General features: G+C 37.5%; 3 protein-coding genes across 3 annotated transcripts; all 3 read left to right on the top strand.

Moving 5' to 3' along the window:
- The first annotated feature begins 337 nt into the window (after nucleotides 1-337).
- LOC131025841 (uncharacterized) lies at nucleotides 338-1,372 on the top strand. Its single transcript, XM_057955626.1, has one exon. It carries the CDS (start codon nucleotides 338-340, stop codon nucleotides 1,370-1,372), a length of 1,035 nt encoding a protein of 344 aa, XP_057811609.1.
- A 3,787-nt stretch (nucleotides 1,373-5,159) lies between these two features.
- Nucleotides 5,160-8,801, top strand: LOC130986970 (polycomb group protein FIE1-like). The gene is made up of 13 exons (XM_057910521.1): nucleotides 5,160-5,406; nucleotides 5,484-5,549; nucleotides 5,653-5,775; nucleotides 6,071-6,151; nucleotides 6,313-6,405; nucleotides 6,523-6,598; nucleotides 7,105-7,184; nucleotides 7,303-7,374; nucleotides 7,764-7,823; nucleotides 7,946-8,042; nucleotides 8,182-8,245; nucleotides 8,319-8,378; nucleotides 8,466-8,801. Exons 1-13 carry the CDS (start codon nucleotides 5,230-5,232, stop codon nucleotides 8,527-8,529), a joined length of 1,113 nt encoding a protein of 370 aa, XP_057766504.1. The 5' UTR covers nucleotides 5,160-5,229; the 3' UTR covers nucleotides 8,530-8,801.
- A 10,009-nt stretch (nucleotides 8,802-18,810) lies between these two features.
- Nucleotides 18,811-19,638, top strand: LOC130986971 (uncharacterized). The gene is made up of 3 exons (XM_057910522.1): nucleotides 18,811-19,013; nucleotides 19,092-19,324; nucleotides 19,412-19,638. Exons 1-3 carry the CDS (start codon nucleotides 18,990-18,992, stop codon nucleotides 19,485-19,487), a joined length of 333 nt encoding a protein of 110 aa, XP_057766505.1. The 5' UTR covers nucleotides 18,811-18,989; the 3' UTR covers nucleotides 19,488-19,638.

The following is a 19,638-nucleotide window of genomic DNA, read 5'->3' on the forward strand; positions in this document are numbered from 1 at the left end:
CTACATCATTGGGGAACTCAGAGGTTGGGACCCAAAGGAAAAAGGAATGAATGGCAGGAAATCATACAACTCTTTCTTCGGCAAAAGCTAAATCCAACCCACATGGAAAATGATGGAAGAGAATGGCGAGAGCCTCGAGCAGTGCTTCTAGACCTGTCAGCACCAAAGAGGAAGAAAATAATGATGGAAATACTGGTACAAAGCGACAAAGAACAGTGATTGGGCCAGGTGGTCGAAAAAAACAAAAAGCTACTATTTCAGGTTTAATGTCCCAGGATGTGAACGACTTGAGTGATGATTCAACGGCGGCGGCTGCTGAGCAGCCCCGCCGATCGCCATGAATGTTATATGCTGGAATGCTCGGGGGTTGGGGAGCTCCCGGGCATTCCATGAGTTACGCCGACTTGTCTCCGGCTACTCCCCATGTCTGTTGCTCATCTGTGAGAGAAAGGTTAATGCTTGTAAGGCCAACTGGTGGAGATCTTCTTTACATTTTGATGGACAATTCGTTGTAGATTCTAAAGGCGCTAGTGGGGGCCTTATTTTGTTTTGGAAACATCCTTGCTCTGCTTCTATTAGTAGTTTCTCTCAAGGACATATTGATTGTGTTGTTGAATACAATGACGTGGTGTGGCGGTTTATAGGTTTTTACGGCAACCCGAAAGTCCAAAACAGGAAACATTCATGGTCTCTTATGAAAAAGCTCGCTTGCAGTGGTATTATGGATGCTCCGTGGTTGATGGGTGGTGATTTCAACGAAGTTACAAAAAGTGATGATTGTTGTTATTGGTGTCGACGGCCATGGGCGCAAATGAGCGAGTTCAATAACGCTATTCAGTTTTGCGGTTTTAAGTCTGTGCCATGTGATTCCAACTTTACATGGTACAACCAGAGGAAGGAAGTTGACGCCCGTTTCCTGAAATTAGATCGTTTCCTGTGTAATCGGTTGATGGAAGACAAGTTCACTCTGAGCACCGTTCGTGCGCTGGATCCACATTGCTCAGATCATAATCCGCTCTTACTATCCTTCTCGGTTAGAGCTGATAATTTGGTCCCGGGGAAAGGTTTTAAAAGGTTTTTCTTTGAACAAAAATGGCTCTTAGATAAACATTTTGCTGCGGATCTCTTAACAGAGTGGGGTATGCATGGGGGTCAAGCCCTCCATGACCGTCTCAAAGGCTGTCAACGTTTTCTGGAATCTTGGGCAACACATAACTTTGACAAGATCTCAAAGAAGCTCAAAGCACTGAAAGATAAGAGGGCAGCTCTTCTAAAGTATAAAGTCAGTTCAAAGAATTTTCATGCTGATTTGACAAAGCTCACGAAAGAGATTGAGAAATTAATGGAGGCAGACGAACTTCACTGGAAATAAAGATCGCGAGCCAACTGGCTGGGTTTGGGTGACCGCAACACGAAGTTCTTTCATGCCTTTGCAAATAAGCGGCATAAAAAGAACACGATAAAATGTCTTCTGAAGGATGACGGGACAGAAGTGGTCAAGGAAGATGAGATGGCGAATATTGTTGAGGATTATTTCGCCCAGCTATTTTCTTCCAGCTCGTCTTCCCTGAGCTGTATTGAGGAAGTCACAAATACTTGTCCGAGATTTCTGGGTGACAATCCGCGTGCCGATTTGTCAATACCTTTTTCACCTGAGGAAGTTCGAAAAGCTATGTTCCAAATGCACCCACACAAAGCTCCAGGCCCGGATGGCTTTCCACCTTTTTTCATCCATAAGTTTTGCGGAGAAATAGGTGATGCTGTTACCACGGACGTGCTTCGGATTCTTAATGGGAAAGACAACATCAAACAGTGGAATAAAACACATATTGTTCTTATCCCCAATACTAAAGCGCCGAAAGAGATGAAGTTTTTTAGGCCTATCAGTTTATGCAATACCTCTTATAAACTGGTGGCGAAGGTGCTTGCTAATAGGCTGCGTGGAGTGTTGAGGTGGGTGATTGATGATTCTCAGAGTGCTTTTGTCCCAGGCCGTTTGATATCAGATAATATCATTCTTGGATATGAGTGTCTACACTGGCTTCGAAACAAAAACAAAGGGGATGAAGGTTACGCGGCTGCTAAATTTGACATGTCCAAGGCCTATGACAGAGTGGAGTGGCGATTCTTACAGGTGATGATGGGCGTTTTAAGATTTCCACCACACTTGATCGATATGATTATGCAGTGTGTGAGCACGGTGGAATTCTCCTTTATTATCAATTGTAAAGTTTTTGGCTCACTAATTCCGTCTCGTGGGTTACGACAAGGATGCCCACTTTCTCCGTTCTTATTTGTGATTTGTGCGCAAGGGTTTTCTTATCTCCTTAAAGGCTATGAGAATCAAGGTTTGATTAGTGGGATTACTATGGCCCGACATTGTCCTTCGATCATTAATCTTTTTTTCGCGGACGATAGTCTTATCTTTTTCTGAGCTAATGATTTGGGTGCTAACAGTTTGAGTGAGGCTTTAAAGAAGTATGAAAAGGCTTCTAGCCAAACCATCAATCTTGACAAATCAACTATTTGCTTTAGTCCCAATATGCAAGCGATCGACTTCTATTGATACTATTACAACTGTGCTGGGTATTCGAGAAACGGCAGGACACGCGGTCTATCTGGGGCTGCCAACTTTTATTCCAAGGTAAAAAAAGATTCACTTTGAGTACTTGAGAGATAGAGTCGTGAAGAAGTTTGAGGAATGGGATACTAAGCTTTTCTCTGCTAGGGGAAAGGAAATGTTGATCAAATCGGTCATTCAATCCATCCCAACTTATGCTATGGCTTGTTTTCGTCTCCCGGTGGGTGTTTGTGCTGATTTAGAGAAAGCTTGTGCTCAGTTTTGGTAGGGAGATAATGCTAAAAGAAAAAAGCTTCATTGGGCTCGTTGGGAGAAGCTTTGTGCTGCAAAATCTGAAGGAAGCCTTGGCTTTCGGCGTTTTGTAGAATTTAATCAAGCTCTTCTTGCCAAACAGATTTGGCGACTTATTAAACATCCGGAGTCTCTGCTCGCCCGTGTTCTGAAGCAAAGGTACTATCGTGATAGTGACATTATGAAAGCTAGTATCACCTCTAAAATTTTTCGACCCTAGCCCTAACCCACTCGGTTTTGGGCTGGCCCGTTCGGGCCCGCAAGTTTTACGATTTTTTTATATATTTTTTTTATATATAAATAATCATATTCTTTTAATAAAAATATGTCGTATTTTTTAAATCAAGACAATTCGCTTTATTTTATATACAAAAATTAATATTTTTTTAACATAAGTTTACATAATATCTAACTTTAATTTTGTTTTGATAAAAATTGTATATAGATTTAATATAAATGACTATCTTTCTTTGACTTTTATATCATAGATGTTTGTTATTAACCGTTGAAAAAAATCGAAACATATTCTACAAGCATCAAAATGTTATTATTGAATTAAAAAGTAAAGTATTAAAGTTTAAAAATCAATTATTAAGAATGTGTTCGGTTAATCGGGCCAACCCACCCGATTTTCGGGCCAACCCTATCGGGCTCGGGCTATTTTCGGTTCGGGCCATTCGGGCTAAATTTTTTTCGGGCTAAAAATTTTCAGCCCTAACCCACCTTTTTTATCGGTTTATTCGGGTCGACCCGTCGGTTTCGGGCTTTTTTGACATCCCTAGGTTGAGATGGAGAGTGGGAAATGGTGAGATGGTGCTTGCTTTTAACGATAAATGGATTCTGGGATGCAATTTTTTAGCAGATAGTGTGGGCTCGTTTGAGGGGGCTGATGTTCTACGAGTGGCAGATTTTTTTTCAGAACCGAAAGCCTGGGATCTTGATAAGTTGGCAGCTTTGTTTCCTGATTTTTTAGTGAAGGCCATCTGTTCGATAGAATTACCGAATGATGATAAAATGGATTCTCGGTTCTGGAATCATGACGAGAAGGGGTTATACAGTGTGAAGTCGGGCTACCTTTGTGCCACGAGCTTCTATGATCCGCCAACAGAGACTTCATCGAATCATATGAACAAATGGTGGAAGGTTTTCTGGTCACTTCATGTGCCACCGAAGATTCACCACTTTGCCTGGAGAGCTACACACGATATGATAGCCATGAACGCTAATTTGGCGAAGCATCATGTGCCTTCTCTTCCTATTTGCCATTGGTGTAGACGAGAGTGGGGAACTACGGTACATGGGCTGATTTGGTGCGATGAGGTCAAGAGTGCGTGGAAAGATACTGATCTATGGGAGGTTATCCAGCCACATAAATCTCTGAATTTGCTGGATCTTTCCCAGGTGGTACACAAGGAAAAAGGCAAGAATGGTTCACAAAGATGGTTTTTTTTTTCCTTTGGCTTGTTTGGAAGTTCTTATGTGACAAGAAACATGGCGCGAAATCTGAGGGGGCTGAATTGAATCTATGCGTTGGTGATCGTTTGTTGGAGTCCTATCATTCAGCCATATCCCAGGTCCTTCTTGAGAACAAGATCCTTCCCGATGAGGGATCGAGGCAGTGGTACCCGCCTCCGGAGGGTGTCCTCCGTCTTGATGTTTATGTCGCCTTTCGGGAGGATGGTTTGCGTTCCGGGATGGGTTTTATTATTCGGGACTGCCATGGGAAGACTATCTTGGCCGGTTGTCAAACTTTTGGGTTTACAGAGTCGGTACTCTTGGGAGAGCTCCACACCCTTTTGCTTGCAGTTGGCACTTGTTTGGAAAATGACATCGGCCCAATGGTGATTTTTTCTGACTCGCTCACTATTGTGCACGTTCTTTCGGATAAAAATCAAGGGACAGACTCTCTTTGTGATGATTTATGGGAAGTGTTTGCTCATGTTCGCCATCATGTCGTTTTGGATTTTATCCATATGCGCCGTGAGGCTAACCGTGCGGCTCATGAGCTTGCTCGGCATTCTTTTGCTTCTTCTGATGTTATTATTTGGAAGGCCGATTTTCTGGATTGGCTTCTTGATATTGTAATGTCCGATTATTCGTAATATATTTCTTCCTTCTTGTTTCAAAAAAAAAAGATTTTTAAGAATCTAAATTGAATACCTTTATATTTCTAAAATCCAAAAGAATCCTATAGAATCCAAATTGAATACACCCCTTATAATCATTTTGTCCTCGTCGCCGCAAAGAAAGCGCGTTTCATTTTAGTGGGTGAAACAACGACTTTAGGTTCAAAATGTCGAAGACAACTCCAGTGGCTGTGTTGAAGACCCGAAGCCGAAACACAAACCCTGCGGCCGATGGCTCGGATTCCGTTGGGTTGCGAGGCGGTGGCGGGATCGCTGACGCCGTCGAAGAAGCGGGAGTACAGGGTCACTAATAGGCTTCAGGAAGGCAAACGCCCCATTTACGCCGTCGTTTTCAACTTCATCGATTCCCGCTACTTCAACGCCTTCGCCACCGCCGGCGGCAATCGCGTATCTACTCTCTCTCTCGCATTATTGATGTAAATCAGGAGAATTGGTGATATTCTCTTCATGGTTATTATGTTTAGGTGACTGTCTACCAGTGTCTGGAGGGTGGTGTTATAGCTGTGCTGCAATCCTACATTGATGAAGATGTAAACAAATTTAAGCTTCTATTTTATTCATCTTTTGAGTTTTTTTAGCTGAAGATGCATTTTCTCAGACAGTATGTGTTATTGTGTTTGCTACGTAGATCAGAAGGATGAATCTTTCTACACAGTCAGTTGGGCTTGCAATATTGATGGAACGCCATTTTTGGTGGCTGGAGGGCTTAATGGAATCATCCGTGTTATCGATACTGGCAGTGAGAAGATATACAAGGTAGTTTTGCTTGAAAGCTAAATGTTGATCTGCTTCTGAATCTTGAATGCTGAACATGTGGAATACAGGATTAGGAAACAGGCTTAAACATTGTTTTAGTAGTTGTAATGCTTTATTCTTATTGATTTGTGGTTGTCCTTGTCTATTTGGAATATAGATGGATGCTTCATTTTCTTCTTTTAAGCTTTTGGGATCTTATGCCCTTATGTTTGGCAGAAAAATTTGCTGAGGAAGCAATGTTACAGCCACAGGGTATAATTTTTCTCTTGTTTTGTCCTAATTCAAATGTCTGCAGAGTTTCGTTGGTCATGGGGATTCTATTAATGAAATTCGGACTCAGCCTCTGAAACCATCCCTTGTTGTGTCAGCGAGCAAAGTGAGTGATATTTTTGTTTTTGCTTACACCTGCTTGTGTTAGCATTGAGTCTGTGAATCTCAATCTTCTATTATTCGTACCATCTCTCAGAATAGGAGGAATGACTGGGTCTTTTTGGTATTTACTTTCATAGAAATTTTTTAACCCAAGAAATGAATCAGGATGAATCTGTGCGCCTGTGGAATATTCATACTGGGATATGTATTTTGATATTTGCGGGTGCAGGTGGCCATCGCAATGAAGTTCTTAGTGTGGTATGCTATAACATCATACCTTCTCTCGTTATATTTCTCTTGTTTTTCTTTCTTTGGGAGGTCATATTTTTCGGAATATGGAAGTATCTTACTTTTCATGGGTCACCGCTAATATAGGACTTCCACCCCTCTGACATTTACCGCATCGCAAGCTGTGGAATGGATAACACTGTCAAGATCTGGTCAATGAAAGGTAAGGGGGTGCTGTGTTTTTTTCTTGTCTATTCAATTGATAAATGTGATGCGTTTCAGAGGGGTTGTTTTGTGATGTTTAGCTGCATCGTTGCACCTTCTGAGATCATTTAACTTCCTTTTGCACGTTCTGAGATCAGTTAACTTCCTTACAAGCCTAGATGCTTTCACTTTTTGTGTTTCACTGGCTATGTATTTTACTAACAATTAATCAGCAATGCAATCTGCTCCATTTGCTTGTACCTGTATTAAATATGGTCATTTTGTGGTTTGCTATTTAATTTTCTTATTCCTGGCAAAAAGATGAAGCTTTGGCTTACAAGTATGGAAACTGGATTGTTTTCAATACTGCTCATTATTTTATTCACTGTAAGCTAAGTTTGTGTTTCCCTTGTAGATCAACAATTTATCAACAAATGCCTTATTGTCATTGAAGCTCGTGGTCTACTGTGGATTATTCTCTGCATGGTGTGATATTGGTTTGATTTATTAGTAAACTTCTTGCAGAATTTTGGACATACGTAGAGAAATCATTTACTTGGACAGACCTACCTTCCAAATTTCCAACAAAATATGTCCAGTTCCCAGTTAGTCTTTGTTTATTCTTCTTTTCATTATCTTCTTAGTCTTCCATGCCTGATATCTATCATGCTGAATGCATAAAGCTGTTGTGCTTCACCTGCCGGCTCTTTTTCATTTTTTCAGATATTTATTGCATCAGTACATACAAATTATGTTGACTGCAACCGGTGGATTGGTGATTTTATGCTCTCTAAGGTAAATAATCACAATGCCTTGGCAAAAGAATTAGCTTGAGTTTAACTTCTCATCATAATAGTACTTTTGCCACTCACTCATCTGTTCAATATCATAAAAGCAAGGAAGACTAGTTTCTTTTTTTCTGCTTTCTTTCCCTTCATTCTTTAACTGGTTGTTGTGCTCACTTCTCCGATTACACTTATTTTTTTCATACTCCACCAAAATGGTACTATTTGCATGAAAATATACTCTGGAAATACTCAGGAAGCAAAATATAGGGATCTACTGCCTGAAGTTTAAACAGGACTGTGCGACCTTAATTATTCTATATGCCATGTTGCTTTTCATTCGCTTATGGGTTAGCAATTTTTAAGCTTGGATGGTGATAATTTGTTTCGTATTTGCAGAGTGTTGATAATGAACTTGTACTATGGGAACCAAAAATGAAAGAACAATCTCCTGGAGAGGTTAGAATGAACATTTTCAAGCTTACTGTTGTGTTCAGATCTGCATGCTTAAATATGATCTTGAATGATCTTTTCGCCATAGATGGTATGATTGCTTACACAGCTTGATGAGTTCTTTTCAGGGTACGGTTGACATCCTCCAAAAGTATCCTGTTCCCGAGTGTGATATTTGGTTTATAAAGTTTTCTTGTGATTTCCATTACAAGGCAGCAGCAGTAGGTAATCCCCATCATTCTGCCATACTGTTCATGGACTTTTGAGTACAAGAGTGAAGGACCACAATGAAATAAGTATAAAATAAAAGTAGCCAAGCTACAGCTGTTCCTTCATCCTCGTATTCTTTATTTGCTGTTTTCAGGGAATAGGGAAGGGAAGATATATGTGTGGGAAGTTCAATCTAACCCTCCGGTTCTCATTGCAAGGTCTGTCTCCTTGGCTTGCCCTGCTCGCTTTCTTTCCTATAGCTTCTTACACATTTGCTGCATGCATTCTCAGATTATCCCATGTCCAGTCGAAATCTCCGATTAGATTAACCGCTATGTCTTTTGATGGAAGGTATGAACTCCTGATCCCACTTTTCTTTCTCTCTATAATTTACACGACGTTGGAGCGAGTAAGCCATTTATATCCATGTGGGTGCAGCACTATTCTCTGCTGCTGTGAAGATGGAACAATATGGAGATGGGATGTGGTTGCAAGCTCTTGAGATTCCGAAATGGTATGTAGGAGAAGTTAGTATAACTTTTTAATATCCATGAACAACATGCAGCTATGAAACTACGCTGGCTTCATGTTTAAAACTAAGCCAGTCTTTTGCGGAGAATATACTAGACTGATCAAGAATATGCTACTGAGTCCGTACAAGCCTCAACTCAAAACATCGTTGGTCTTTAGTTTATTCTACCAGAAATTTCTATGTAAGATAACATTTCGATGAAATTTATTTTGTACCACTCAAATGTGCGGTTTTTTTTTTTTTTTTTCATATGGTAATGTGTTAGCTTTTTATTACTTCTTTTTTTCATATGGTAATGTGTTAGCTTTTTTATTACTTCTTTCCTATGGTAATGTACTTCTTTTGTCCCAGCTGTCTTTACTTTTTTTTTGCACGATTAGAGCATCCGCAATGGGGGTACCTTGATAGCCTACTTGATAGTGTTTGTGTTATTGAGTAGGTAGTGCTGCATTGGGGTTCCTTGATAGCCTACTTGATAATATTAGTTTTGATTTTATGTTTTTCATTTAAATTTTATTGCATAATTTAAATAGCATATTTTTGTAATAGTTAAATACTGGATTAAACATAAAATTTAAAATTACTTAAAACATAAAAAAAATACATAAAAATTTGCCTCTCCCTTCTTATCCGTCGGCGACCATGGACGCGTGCAATGCACGTTGTGCGTCCGTCATGTGCGTCGGATTCGGCCCCAATATGCCTCTCCCTTCTGATCCGTCCCACGGATCGAGTCGTTGGTCTCCTCTGCCCAAATTTGGACGATGAGATCCGTATGCTCGGGAGCATACGTATGACGGTACCTAGCGGCCTTGTCGTGCTTGATTTTGGTGGCCATTTCCTTCCTCCGGCCGCCTTTCTTTGGTGGGGAGACACTCTGTTGTGCACTGACCGGTTCCTCCTCGGGCGGGCTCTCCTCCAAGTTGATTCCTCCCATATCGGGATGATAATCGGAGGAGAGATCGGGGCACCAATTTGGATCGTAGAAAGGGTTGCGTGGATCCATGACGGAGAAAATTGTATTGTTGATAAATGGAGGAGAAGAAAATTGGAGAAGAAGAGGTGTGAAGATGGTGGGGAGAAGGTGGGGTTTTTTAAAGAGGAGAAGAAGGAAAAAAAAATTGAAAACGGTCGGTCAAAGGTGCGCAAATCGAGGAGGTGCAGTCAAAATTCGAATAAAATTCGAATTTTCCAATTTTTTCCTTTTTTTTTTAATTGGGCGCGTGCATTGCACGCGCCATCCATTCCCCCCTTCGAGCATACCCGATAACTCGAGAACTCCTCGAGGAGCTCCCCCCGCATCGCGCTCCTCGACCGGCTCCCTCTCCTCGAGTACCCACTCGAGTACCCGCGTTGCGGGTGCTCTTATTTATGGGGTTAATTGCATATAAATTTCTTAACTTTCAACAAATTCTCATTTTGCATATAAATTTTAAAATCTTTATTAGAATTACTTAACTACTAATTTCTTCTTATTTTGCATATTTGTCCATTTTTCATCGTGGTGACATGGCATAAATATACTCCCTTGACATGAATATGCTTGCGTAGCATAAATATGACCATACGAAAAAATAGAACTGACGTTGTAATGTATAGTTGAATGGAAACGACATCATTTCAGACCCAAAGTTTAGGAGAAAAATGGGCAAATATGCAAAATGAGGAGAAATCAATAGTTGAGTAATGTTAATAAAAAATTTAAAGTTCATGCGCAAAATGAGAATTTGTTGAAAGTTCAGTGATTTATATGCAATTAACCCTTATTTATAAGAGTAAAAATATAATGTAAAGATGTGTGAGTTCATATTTAATACTTCCTTCGTCCCGTGAAGTTTGAGCAGTATTTTTTTTCGGGTTGTTTCGCAAAGCTTGAGCATTTTTCTTATATAGTAAAAGTTTTTCCCTATATTCACTTATTCACCTACCACATTTAATACACAAATAATTAACTTCTTAAAATTTGTGTCGAAAAAAATTTCTCAAACTTCTCATGATGAAGAGAGTATTTCCCCCATCTACAAAATATTTTACTTTTGTCATTTTGAAATGTCCATGAAAATTAGTTACATTTTTCATTTTTAAACAATACTCTACAACTTATTATTGTCAATATATCTACTTATTTATTCTTTCTATCACATTATAGTTATTTTCTTTGCTCACAATATAATTAATTATCATTATTAATATTATTATTTTTTATTGAGAGTTTTTCTCCACTCACAATGCATTTAATTATTTTTATGAAGATTAGTATTATTCCTTTTTAAGATTATTTTTAATGGACGAGGTGAGTATAATGTAAAATGGTTATCTAAAAAGATAATATATTAAGAGGGTGTTTGGTTAAAGCTTATTTTAAAAAGCTTATAAGGTGTTTCAACAATTTATAAGATATAGTATTATAATAGCTTATAAGTTGTCAAAGTGTTTAGACAATTGAACTTATAAGTTAAAGAGAGAATTTTTACTTATAGAGAGAAAATCGAAAAGATATGCAATTAGAATGCTACATGATGAAAAAAAAATTATAGTTGAATTATTTTTGTAAAATAAGTATTGCTTATAAGAAAATGAGAAAATAAGTTGTGATGGATGAACTTATTTTTTTAGGAGCTTATTAAGCTCTTATAACTTATTTTTACAGCTTTTAAGCTTTTTAGAAATTTATTTTGTCAAAAACTTTGAAAGGGCTTATAAGCTCATAAATAACTTATAAATTATTTGTAAGAGCTTATAAGCTCAATCAAAACACCTTCTAAATCACGTGAAATACTCTAAAAAATACTACCAAAGTCAAATGGATTTTGCAGTGTTTGATATAAAAAAAAAAAAAAAAAGAAGGGATTGTATCAATTTCAAATATGGGTTAATTGTACCAAAATACACAACTTTGGTCACTTTTTCATTCTGCACATGAACTTTGAAATTTACAATTTTAATCATGAAGTTTGCTAGTGTTTCAATTTTCCTTCAAATTGAATTTTCCCTAATTTGATGCTAATGTGGATCCTATGTGGCAGTACTTATTTCACCGTCCAACACATGAAAGGACATCGTTTTTTTAGGGGTAATTGTCTGTAAATGCATAACATTTTTCCGGAATTGATTTTTACTCCCAATTTGAAAAATTGACTTCTAAATTCATAACCTTTTATTTTTGTCTCAAATTTATCCAGTGAATAATTTTTTCTTACGCCAGCGCTGAAAATGACACGGTCATAACCTGAATTGACATGGTGGCACATTCATGACATGTGGAAAAAAATTATAAAAAATAAAAATAAAAAAATTCACATCATCATCTTTCCCAACCTCCTCCACTCCAAAACCATAATTCCTCTCCCACCACCCGCTGCGCCACCCCCTGTCGTTGGCGCCGCCCCTTACCGCAGCCACCACCACCGGCGCCTGCAATCGGCTGCTTCTCTCTCCTTCTTCTTGGCTCTCTTTCATTCTTCTCGCCTGCCTCTTCTCACATCTCTCCACCTCTTCTAGTCTGCTTACAATCCTCACTGGCGTAGCCTCCACCGCATCGCCGCCTAGGAGCTACTCTTCTCTGCCCGCCCCAGCGGCTTCACCACTGAGGTCAGCTTGAGTTCAACGTCACCCACTTCGGCTCCGGATCCAGCCCCGACCCATTTGAGCTCTCCAAGGTCGGTTTCTTCCTCTGCACCATCAACGCCACTTCTCCCTCTTCGGCTCCGGATCCAGCCCTAACCCGATTGAGCTCTCCAAGGTCAACTTCTTTCATTGCACCATCAACACGTGGGCTCACGTGCTCCATCAAATTGAGGACGCACAGATCAACTACGTTTGATCCGACGCCATCAAGCGGGTCTCCACCTTTGACTGGCTCCCCACCCTCACTGCCTTGGCCTTCAATTTCTCCTTGTGCCACCTCCCTCCTAAATCCGGTGGTGGCGTCCTCACAGTCTTTGCTCTAAGTCAGATATCAGAGGGGCTTTCAAGGGAGGTGGCGTTGTCGTTTGAAATTTGAACTGCGGCGACTGATACTGAGAAGAAAGTGTGAGAGAGAGACCGATCGAGGGAGATGGGGAAGGAGACCGCCATGGACTGTGTGTGCGTGGTCTGTGAATTTCTATTTGAGTGTTAGCCGGAGAAGAAGGAGACAGGAGAGGTTCAGGGGTGAGAGGGCGGCGGCGGCGGGTGGGGGAAGGGGAAATTAGGATTTTGGAGTGCGAGAGGTTGGGGAAGATAATGATGTGGATTTTTTATTTTTATTTTTAAATTTTTTTCCACCTGTCATAAATGTGCCACCGTGTCAATTCTGGTTAACACCGTGTCATTGCTAGCGTCAACGTAAGAAAAAATCGGTCACCGGATAAATTTGAGACAAAGACAAAAGATTATGGATTTAGAAGTCGATTTTTGAAATTGTGAGCAAAAACCAAATCCGGGAAAACATTATGGATTTACAGGCAATTACCCCTTTTTTTAGGTGTAAACGACGTCGTTTTGTTTCAATTTACAAAATTAGGTTTAAATTTTAAACTTTGCTTCATTTCCCATTTCAATTTCGCATTTCCTAAGGTTTATTTCACATTTCGCATTTCGTCCTCCATAATTTCGTAGGGTTCCGATAGCGCTTGGAAATATCTGGTTCATCCACATACTCACGGAAGTTCCGCCTAATTTCTTTCATCCACATACTCACGAAAGTGCAAATGTGGTGCTCCGGCAAAAAAAGTTGTTTCGAGGACGAAGGCCAATCCTGGGCGAGAATTTTTTCTAATTGTAACTTAGGCGTGGTAGGTGTTCATTTCGATTCTTTTAATTTTGCTCATTATTTCACTTGTTCTTGTAGGTGTTTTGTTGTTTGAAGCTTTGTTTGACTGTATTGAGTTAATTATTCCCTTCTTCTTGTAGTGTGATTATTTTCAATGGGCTGAAGCTCAAGTAACTGTTTCGGATGCTCGATATGTTGTTGAAAATTGCCCGAAGAAGCTCAATTTTTGGATAGGCAAGTACTACAAGATTTCTGAGTCAAATGGGGAGTTCTTGAAGTAGAATCATGGTCTTAGAGTTGAACTCTCGATCTTGGAGACTGCAAACAAGGCAAATAAGAGACAAATTTGAGTGCAGTGTGTGGTCATTTCAGTCCTTTTGGTGTTAGTATTTGAATTCATGCTTAGATAGATAGTTGATAGTTAATGCATTATCTATGACTTTTGTAATAGATTCGGTATCATGTGTTGGATTATGGCCATGTTTGATTACATAGTTGGGATAAGCCCATTTAAATAAACCCAAGAAAATGTAACCTGTATTGGGGTCTCTAAGCTATATGGGTTGTGTATTTGATAGTCCATCTATAGAGCCGTGTAAAAGGGTGTTGAGTGTTAGGTGGCCACGCATAATATCAGGTGAGTGAAGTGGCCGAAATGCCCTCGCCCAATGTCATCAACCACTGTAACATATCTCAAACTAGTACGCCCTCCCGTGCATCGTGCGAGCATCGAAATTATACGACTTTTTAAATAATTATAATTTATTTGTTCCAAGTCTATTTTTATATATTTTATAATATATGCATATGTAAGAATAATAATATTTTCAAATTAATGCATACAACAATATGAAAATTTTAAACATTAATTATAACTTCATTGTGTTTTTATTTAAGCATGAATTAAACCTAGTATCACTCACTCACACACACACACACACACACACACACATATATATATATATATATATATATATAATTTTTATCATTAGCTCATTGGACCACTATGAGAAAATTATTATCCGTTTAAATTAATATTATTCTACATCACAATTTAAAAGAGAAATTTGTTTGTGAGTAATAATACTTATTGATTATCACGTGAAAACCTATCATCTATCTTATATAAATAAGTAGCTATAAAAAGTATAAATACTTGGCTATAAAAACTATGAGTGTAATCTCTCAGTAAATACCTGTATCATATTTTATATAATTTGATCACATAATTATGTTTATTTTTTTAAAAAATATTAACTATATATACGAAAAAGGATTAAAAATTGAATGAATAATATTAAATATATATACTAAATTATACTGAATCATCTATTCAAAAGTTCAACATTAGATGCTCACTAAAGTGCACTAATGCGGCACAAATAATATGTGGAATTAGTCTTTTAAATATTTTAAAATATAGTTACTTTTTTAATTTAAAATATCTTAAAGTTTTCTATTACTAAAATAATTTTATTTAATATTTCTCAAAATAATATATGAAGTAATAATAAAGATAAAATAGAATAATTATATATAAGTTATATTTTAATATTTATGTAAAAGATTAAAAATTAATTTAACGAAAAATAATAATATTGTATACGAAGAAAATTTCATTTAATACACACGTCATATAAAGGAGGTAATATGAATAGATCGACCACACTATATCAAAGTTTATATAAAAAAATGGATAGATGAGCATTATTTTAGAAAAAAATTGTTGGGCGTAAATCTCTTTAGATATGAAAATTTAAAATGGGCCGAATTAAATAATTCAAGCTCGTTATGATATAGTAATAAATTATAAAATAAAATTATTAGGTAAACAGATATGAAACAAAATAAAATATACCAACAAACGTTAATTATATTAAAAATCAATCTTCATTACATACATCATTATTCTCTTGGCACAGCATTAGTTATTTAGTTATACTCCAATTATTTACACCAAACTCAAACTCAAAAAAATATTATTTAATTATTTTTTTCAGTTTACTTTTTATACTTCAATCATATTATATATATAAAAATTAAATTATACAAAATATACATTCACCCCAAAAAATTTCAATTTCTAATTTTATATAAAATAAATATTATACCTAAATTTAATTATTAATAAATAAAAAGTATTAAATCTATTATATATTAAGTAAGTAAAAAAAATACACAATTTAAAAAATAAAATACGTCAAACATATGGTCGAACACATAAATTTAAAGCAAATTCATTTGAAGTATTAATTAGGCCTAAAAAGAAAGAATATAACCATAAACCTAGCAATTAAAGAAAGCAATAATTAAATTAAGTCTAACCATTAGTTGAAGCCCAAATTATAAAAATACAACATAAGAAAGAATCCCTAATTCAAACCCAAAATTCACGCCCAAATTTCAGTCGGCGCTCTTCTTCTTCTTCACTCTACACGCACACCCATTCTCCGCCCTTCTTTTCTTCACGTCCATTTCTCAGAACCGCTGAGGCCATCTCGTCGCCGCATGGACAGATCCGCGCCGCCTTCTCTAGCAGCAGCCGCAACACGCCACATCGCCTTTTTTACTCGCCATCTCCACCTCTCTTTCACTCTATGTATTTTCCGTAGCCCCGCATCCCTCTCACCTATCACTCATCGTCGTATGGATCATCCTGCCTTCAAAAACAGAAGCCGCAGCACCACTCAGGCACCCAGAAGTCTGCCTCTCCGGCCTCGGCTCCCCCATATGGCCTTAAAAATAGCAGCCAACACGTAGCTCATGTATGCCTTCAAGCATCCCTTTTTTCTTCTCATTCTCCTTCTCCATCTACGAATTTTGAATACTTAGAAGCTGTGATCCTGTGGGTTCGCGAATTTTTAAAAAAAATTCGGCTACAATTTCTTGAGAACACCGATTTAGTGGAACAATCTTTGATACATTGAGAAATAAAATAGTGCATTGCTTTGAACTGTGTAATTCTTTCAGGGAATGAGTGCAGAGAGAAGTGGGAAATGATAAATGAAAATGATTTGGTATTTATAACTTGTAAATCTGAACGTTGTTTTTGTAGCAGTTTGTTATTGCCTTTTAGTAGTGGGTTGCTGCAGTTTATTTGTTAATTGGTGTAGTGGGTTGTTCATTTAGTAGTTATGGAATGCATAAATATGGTGGAGAAAGTTTTAGGATATAAAATGAAGAGAATGCCGTGGAATGCCTTCAATATATTTGCCCTTTACATGTAGTTTTATTTGCTAAATTGCCACAAACTGTGTTTTCATATAATAGATAGATTTGAAGAACAAAAATAATCAAAATTCAGAAAACACGACCAGACCCAACAAAATTAAACAAAAAAATCAGCGCAATTTCGCATTCACAAATTACGCATTGGGGAAAATATACCAACCACAACAAGTGCAACATAAGCTTCGAAATCAGATTCAGAGCGAAATTGGGTACTACCCTAAAAATCAGATTCATAAGCTTCGAAATCAGATTTCAAGCCTTTCCTGCTTGTATTTGGAGGAGAAAGAGAATCCCCAACAATATCAAGCCTTTCCTGCCTGAATTTCACCGCCGACATTGCGAATTTGAGCTCCAAAGGCTCGATTTTGAAGTCCGCAAACGATGCCTTCGACCTCGGCCGGAAGTTGTGACTTGGGAGCTCGAATTGATTGGCAAGAACATTAGTAATAGCAGATTTAGCGGCTTTGATGGTTTGAATAAAAGTAGCAGCAGCAACAACTTTGAGGTGAGAAATTAGACCTTTTTTCCAAAGAAAATCATGGCATCTTCTTCAAAATTCATGGTGAGATTTTTTTTCTAATTCAACCGAGGGCAGGGGTCGGCTGGTATGGAGAGGTCGGCGAGGCTGTGTCCGGCTGAGGGCGCCGCCTCTCGTCTGTTCCCCCTCTCGATGCCTCGCTCAATTTCTCAACCAAGAAACTCTCTCAAACCATCGTGTATCTAGCAGCAATTTTTTGTTGAGCGGCGAAACAAAAGCTGAATTTTTCGATGTGAATTGGGGGTAATTATGCCAACGAAAATTTAAACAAGGAATACTGTAGCACCCAGCTTCCCTAACTGAGGGTCACCCTCGGTTGTGTTTCCGTTGGAAAACAGTGGTTTTTGCTCGGGCCCGTGCTCAAACTCGAGCTGCTCGCCTTTTGTTGCTTTCCTATCAAACGCAGGAAAAGGCCTAGCTAAGCAAGCAATAAGGCCTTAACTAGGCTTTCAAACACAGCCTTTAAGTGTTATCTTCATTATAAATGCATGAAAAAATGGCCATTTTGAGTTTAATTGTGTTATTCATATTTCCATCTGCTATAATCAATAACAAATCTATACTATATTAAAAAGGGGGTTTTCAATTTTAAATTGATTTCAAATCAATTTCAAAATTGAGTGGCAATTTTGTAGTTAGAATAAAATTAAAAGTTTATTTATAAGTTGTACGTCTTTTTTTTCCTTTAACTTCTTAATTTTCTATTTTATTTATGTTTTAAAATTGTGAAATTCGACTAATCATAAAATATTTGATATGCATATCAAATTAAAGATCATGACAAGAGCTTTAATTGGATATATGTTATGTAAATATTGGATTTAAATTATAAAAAATTATATTAATTTAAAGATTAAAACTTAAAAAAATTCTCACTCCTCTCTCCTCTTTTTTTTGAATAAATTTATTTTTTTTCAATTATCTTTTAACTTATATTGTTTTCTTTTTTTACAATATCAATTTTTATTAATATAAATTATTCCTTATTATTTTTATATTAAACTAAATTATATTTATCTTAAATTGTACTCCCTCCGTCCCTGAAATAAGTTCATCTTTTTTCTTTTTGGGACGTCCTCCAAATAAGTTCATCTTTCTTTCTTTCCATTTTTAGACAACTACCCCACAACTAATAATACTTTATTTATTCTTACTTTTCACCACTCACAATACTAATTATAACATTTTTTGACCTTTTCACCACCCCCAATACTAATTATAACATATTTTCTCCACTATCAATACACTTTACCACTTTTCCTTAAAACTCGTGCCGTCCCCAAAGAGGAACTTATTTTGGGGACAGAGGGAGTAGTATTTTTAATTATATTTAGAATTTTTATATAATAATCAAATTAATATCAATTTTATTTATAATAAAATATAAAAATATTTTTCGTGCGTTGCACGAGTGCAAATGCTAGTGTATATAAAACACCTGTTTGGAACCAAATGATGCTTCATTAACATAGAATCAAAATAGATCAAGTGTATTGTTACATATGAGACTGGAGCAGAAAACATCAAAGTTTGGTTCCATGAATAAAATACACGTCAAAGTTACATTGCTTAAGTTCCCTTAGTTTCTCGTATTGGAGCAAATGTTGTGTTGGAAGACCCTACACTAGATGTTATGCTTTCTGTTCTCTGAGACCTTGTGTTGGGACGAGGTGTTATGAAAGTTGCTCGGACACTCCTTGTTGATATCTACATATGGGCAAATATAATCAGTTAAGACAAATGAATTAAGTATGTAGCAAATGAGAAGAGATTCTATGCATAAAGAGATCATACATTGACATATATATTCCCTCTCCCTTCACCAACTAAGGCCCCAAGTCCCCTTAACTGACCTGTCAGAGGTGTTACCAAGTGGGTCACAATGCAAGGTCATGCAAGAATGAAGCTATGGATAGGGAAGAGGCATATATGGTATTAATACCACATTATGAATGTTATATCAGTCACCACATTTTGATATCTTCTCTTATGATTATGTTATTCTTACAGAGACCAAGAGGAAGGCCAAAGAAGCATCCTCACACTTGTAGTGAGAGACCTACTACGAGTAGAAATTGTCGAACAACGAAGATCATTCCTATGTCGACAGCTAATGCCAATACAGCTCCAACTCCTACTTCCGCTGCATCCACTAGTCCAAGCTCCACCTTGCACTCAATGACTCATGAGAGAGGGGACTTGGGGCCTTTGTTGCTGAAGGGACAGGGAATATATATGTCAATGTATGACCTCTTTATGCATAGAATCTCTTCTTATTTGCTACATACTTAATTCATTTGTCTTAACTGATTATATTTGCCCATATGTAGATATCAACAAGAAGTGTTCGAGCAACTTTCATACCACCTCGTCTCAACACAAGGTCTCAGAGAACAGAAAGCATAGCATCTGGTGTAGGGTCTTCCAACACAACATTTGCTCCAACACGAGAAACTGAGGGAACTTAAGCAATGTAACTTTGATGTGTATTTTATTCATGGAACCAAACTTTGATGTTTTTTGCTCCAATCTTATATGTAACAATACACTTGACCTA

This window comes from Salvia miltiorrhiza, chromosome 5, assembly GCF_028751815.1.
Source record: "Salvia miltiorrhiza cultivar Shanhuang (shh) chromosome 5, IMPLAD_Smil_shh, whole genome shotgun sequence".
Classification (NCBI taxonomy): domain Eukaryota; kingdom Viridiplantae; phylum Streptophyta; class Magnoliopsida; order Lamiales; family Lamiaceae; genus Salvia; species Salvia miltiorrhiza.

What these genes read in the sequence shown, in the direction of transcription:
- LOC130986971 (XM_057910522.1), top strand. Translation starts at nt 18,990, where the DNA reads ATGGATAGGGAAGAGGCATATATG. An exon ending in ATAGGGAAGAGGCATATATG is followed by an intron (nt 19,014 to 19,091) that starts GTATTAATACCA and finishes TTATTCTTACAG; the next exon opens with AGACCAAGAGGAAGGCCAAA. An exon ending in CAGGGAATATATATGTCAAT is followed by an intron (nt 19,325 to 19,411) that starts GTATGACCTCTT and finishes GCCCATATGTAG; the next exon opens with ATATCAACAAGAAGTGTTCG.
- LOC130986970 (XM_057910521.1), top strand. Translation starts at nt 5,230, where the DNA reads ATGGCTCGGATTCCGTTGGGTTGCGAGGCGGTGGCGGGATCGCTGACG. An exon ending in GTGATTTTATGCTCTCTAAG is followed by an intron (nt 7,375 to 7,763) that starts GTAAATAATCAC and finishes TCGTATTTGCAG; the next exon opens with AGTGTTGATAATGAACTTGT. An exon ending in CCTCCGGTTCTCATTGCAAG is followed by an intron (nt 8,246 to 8,318) that starts GTCTGTCTCCTT and finishes ATGCATTCTCAG; the next exon opens with ATTATCCCATGTCCAGTCGA.
- LOC131025841 (XM_057955626.1), top strand. Translation starts at nt 338, where the DNA reads ATGAATGTTATATGCTGGAATGCTCGGGGGTTGGGGAGCTCCCGGGCA.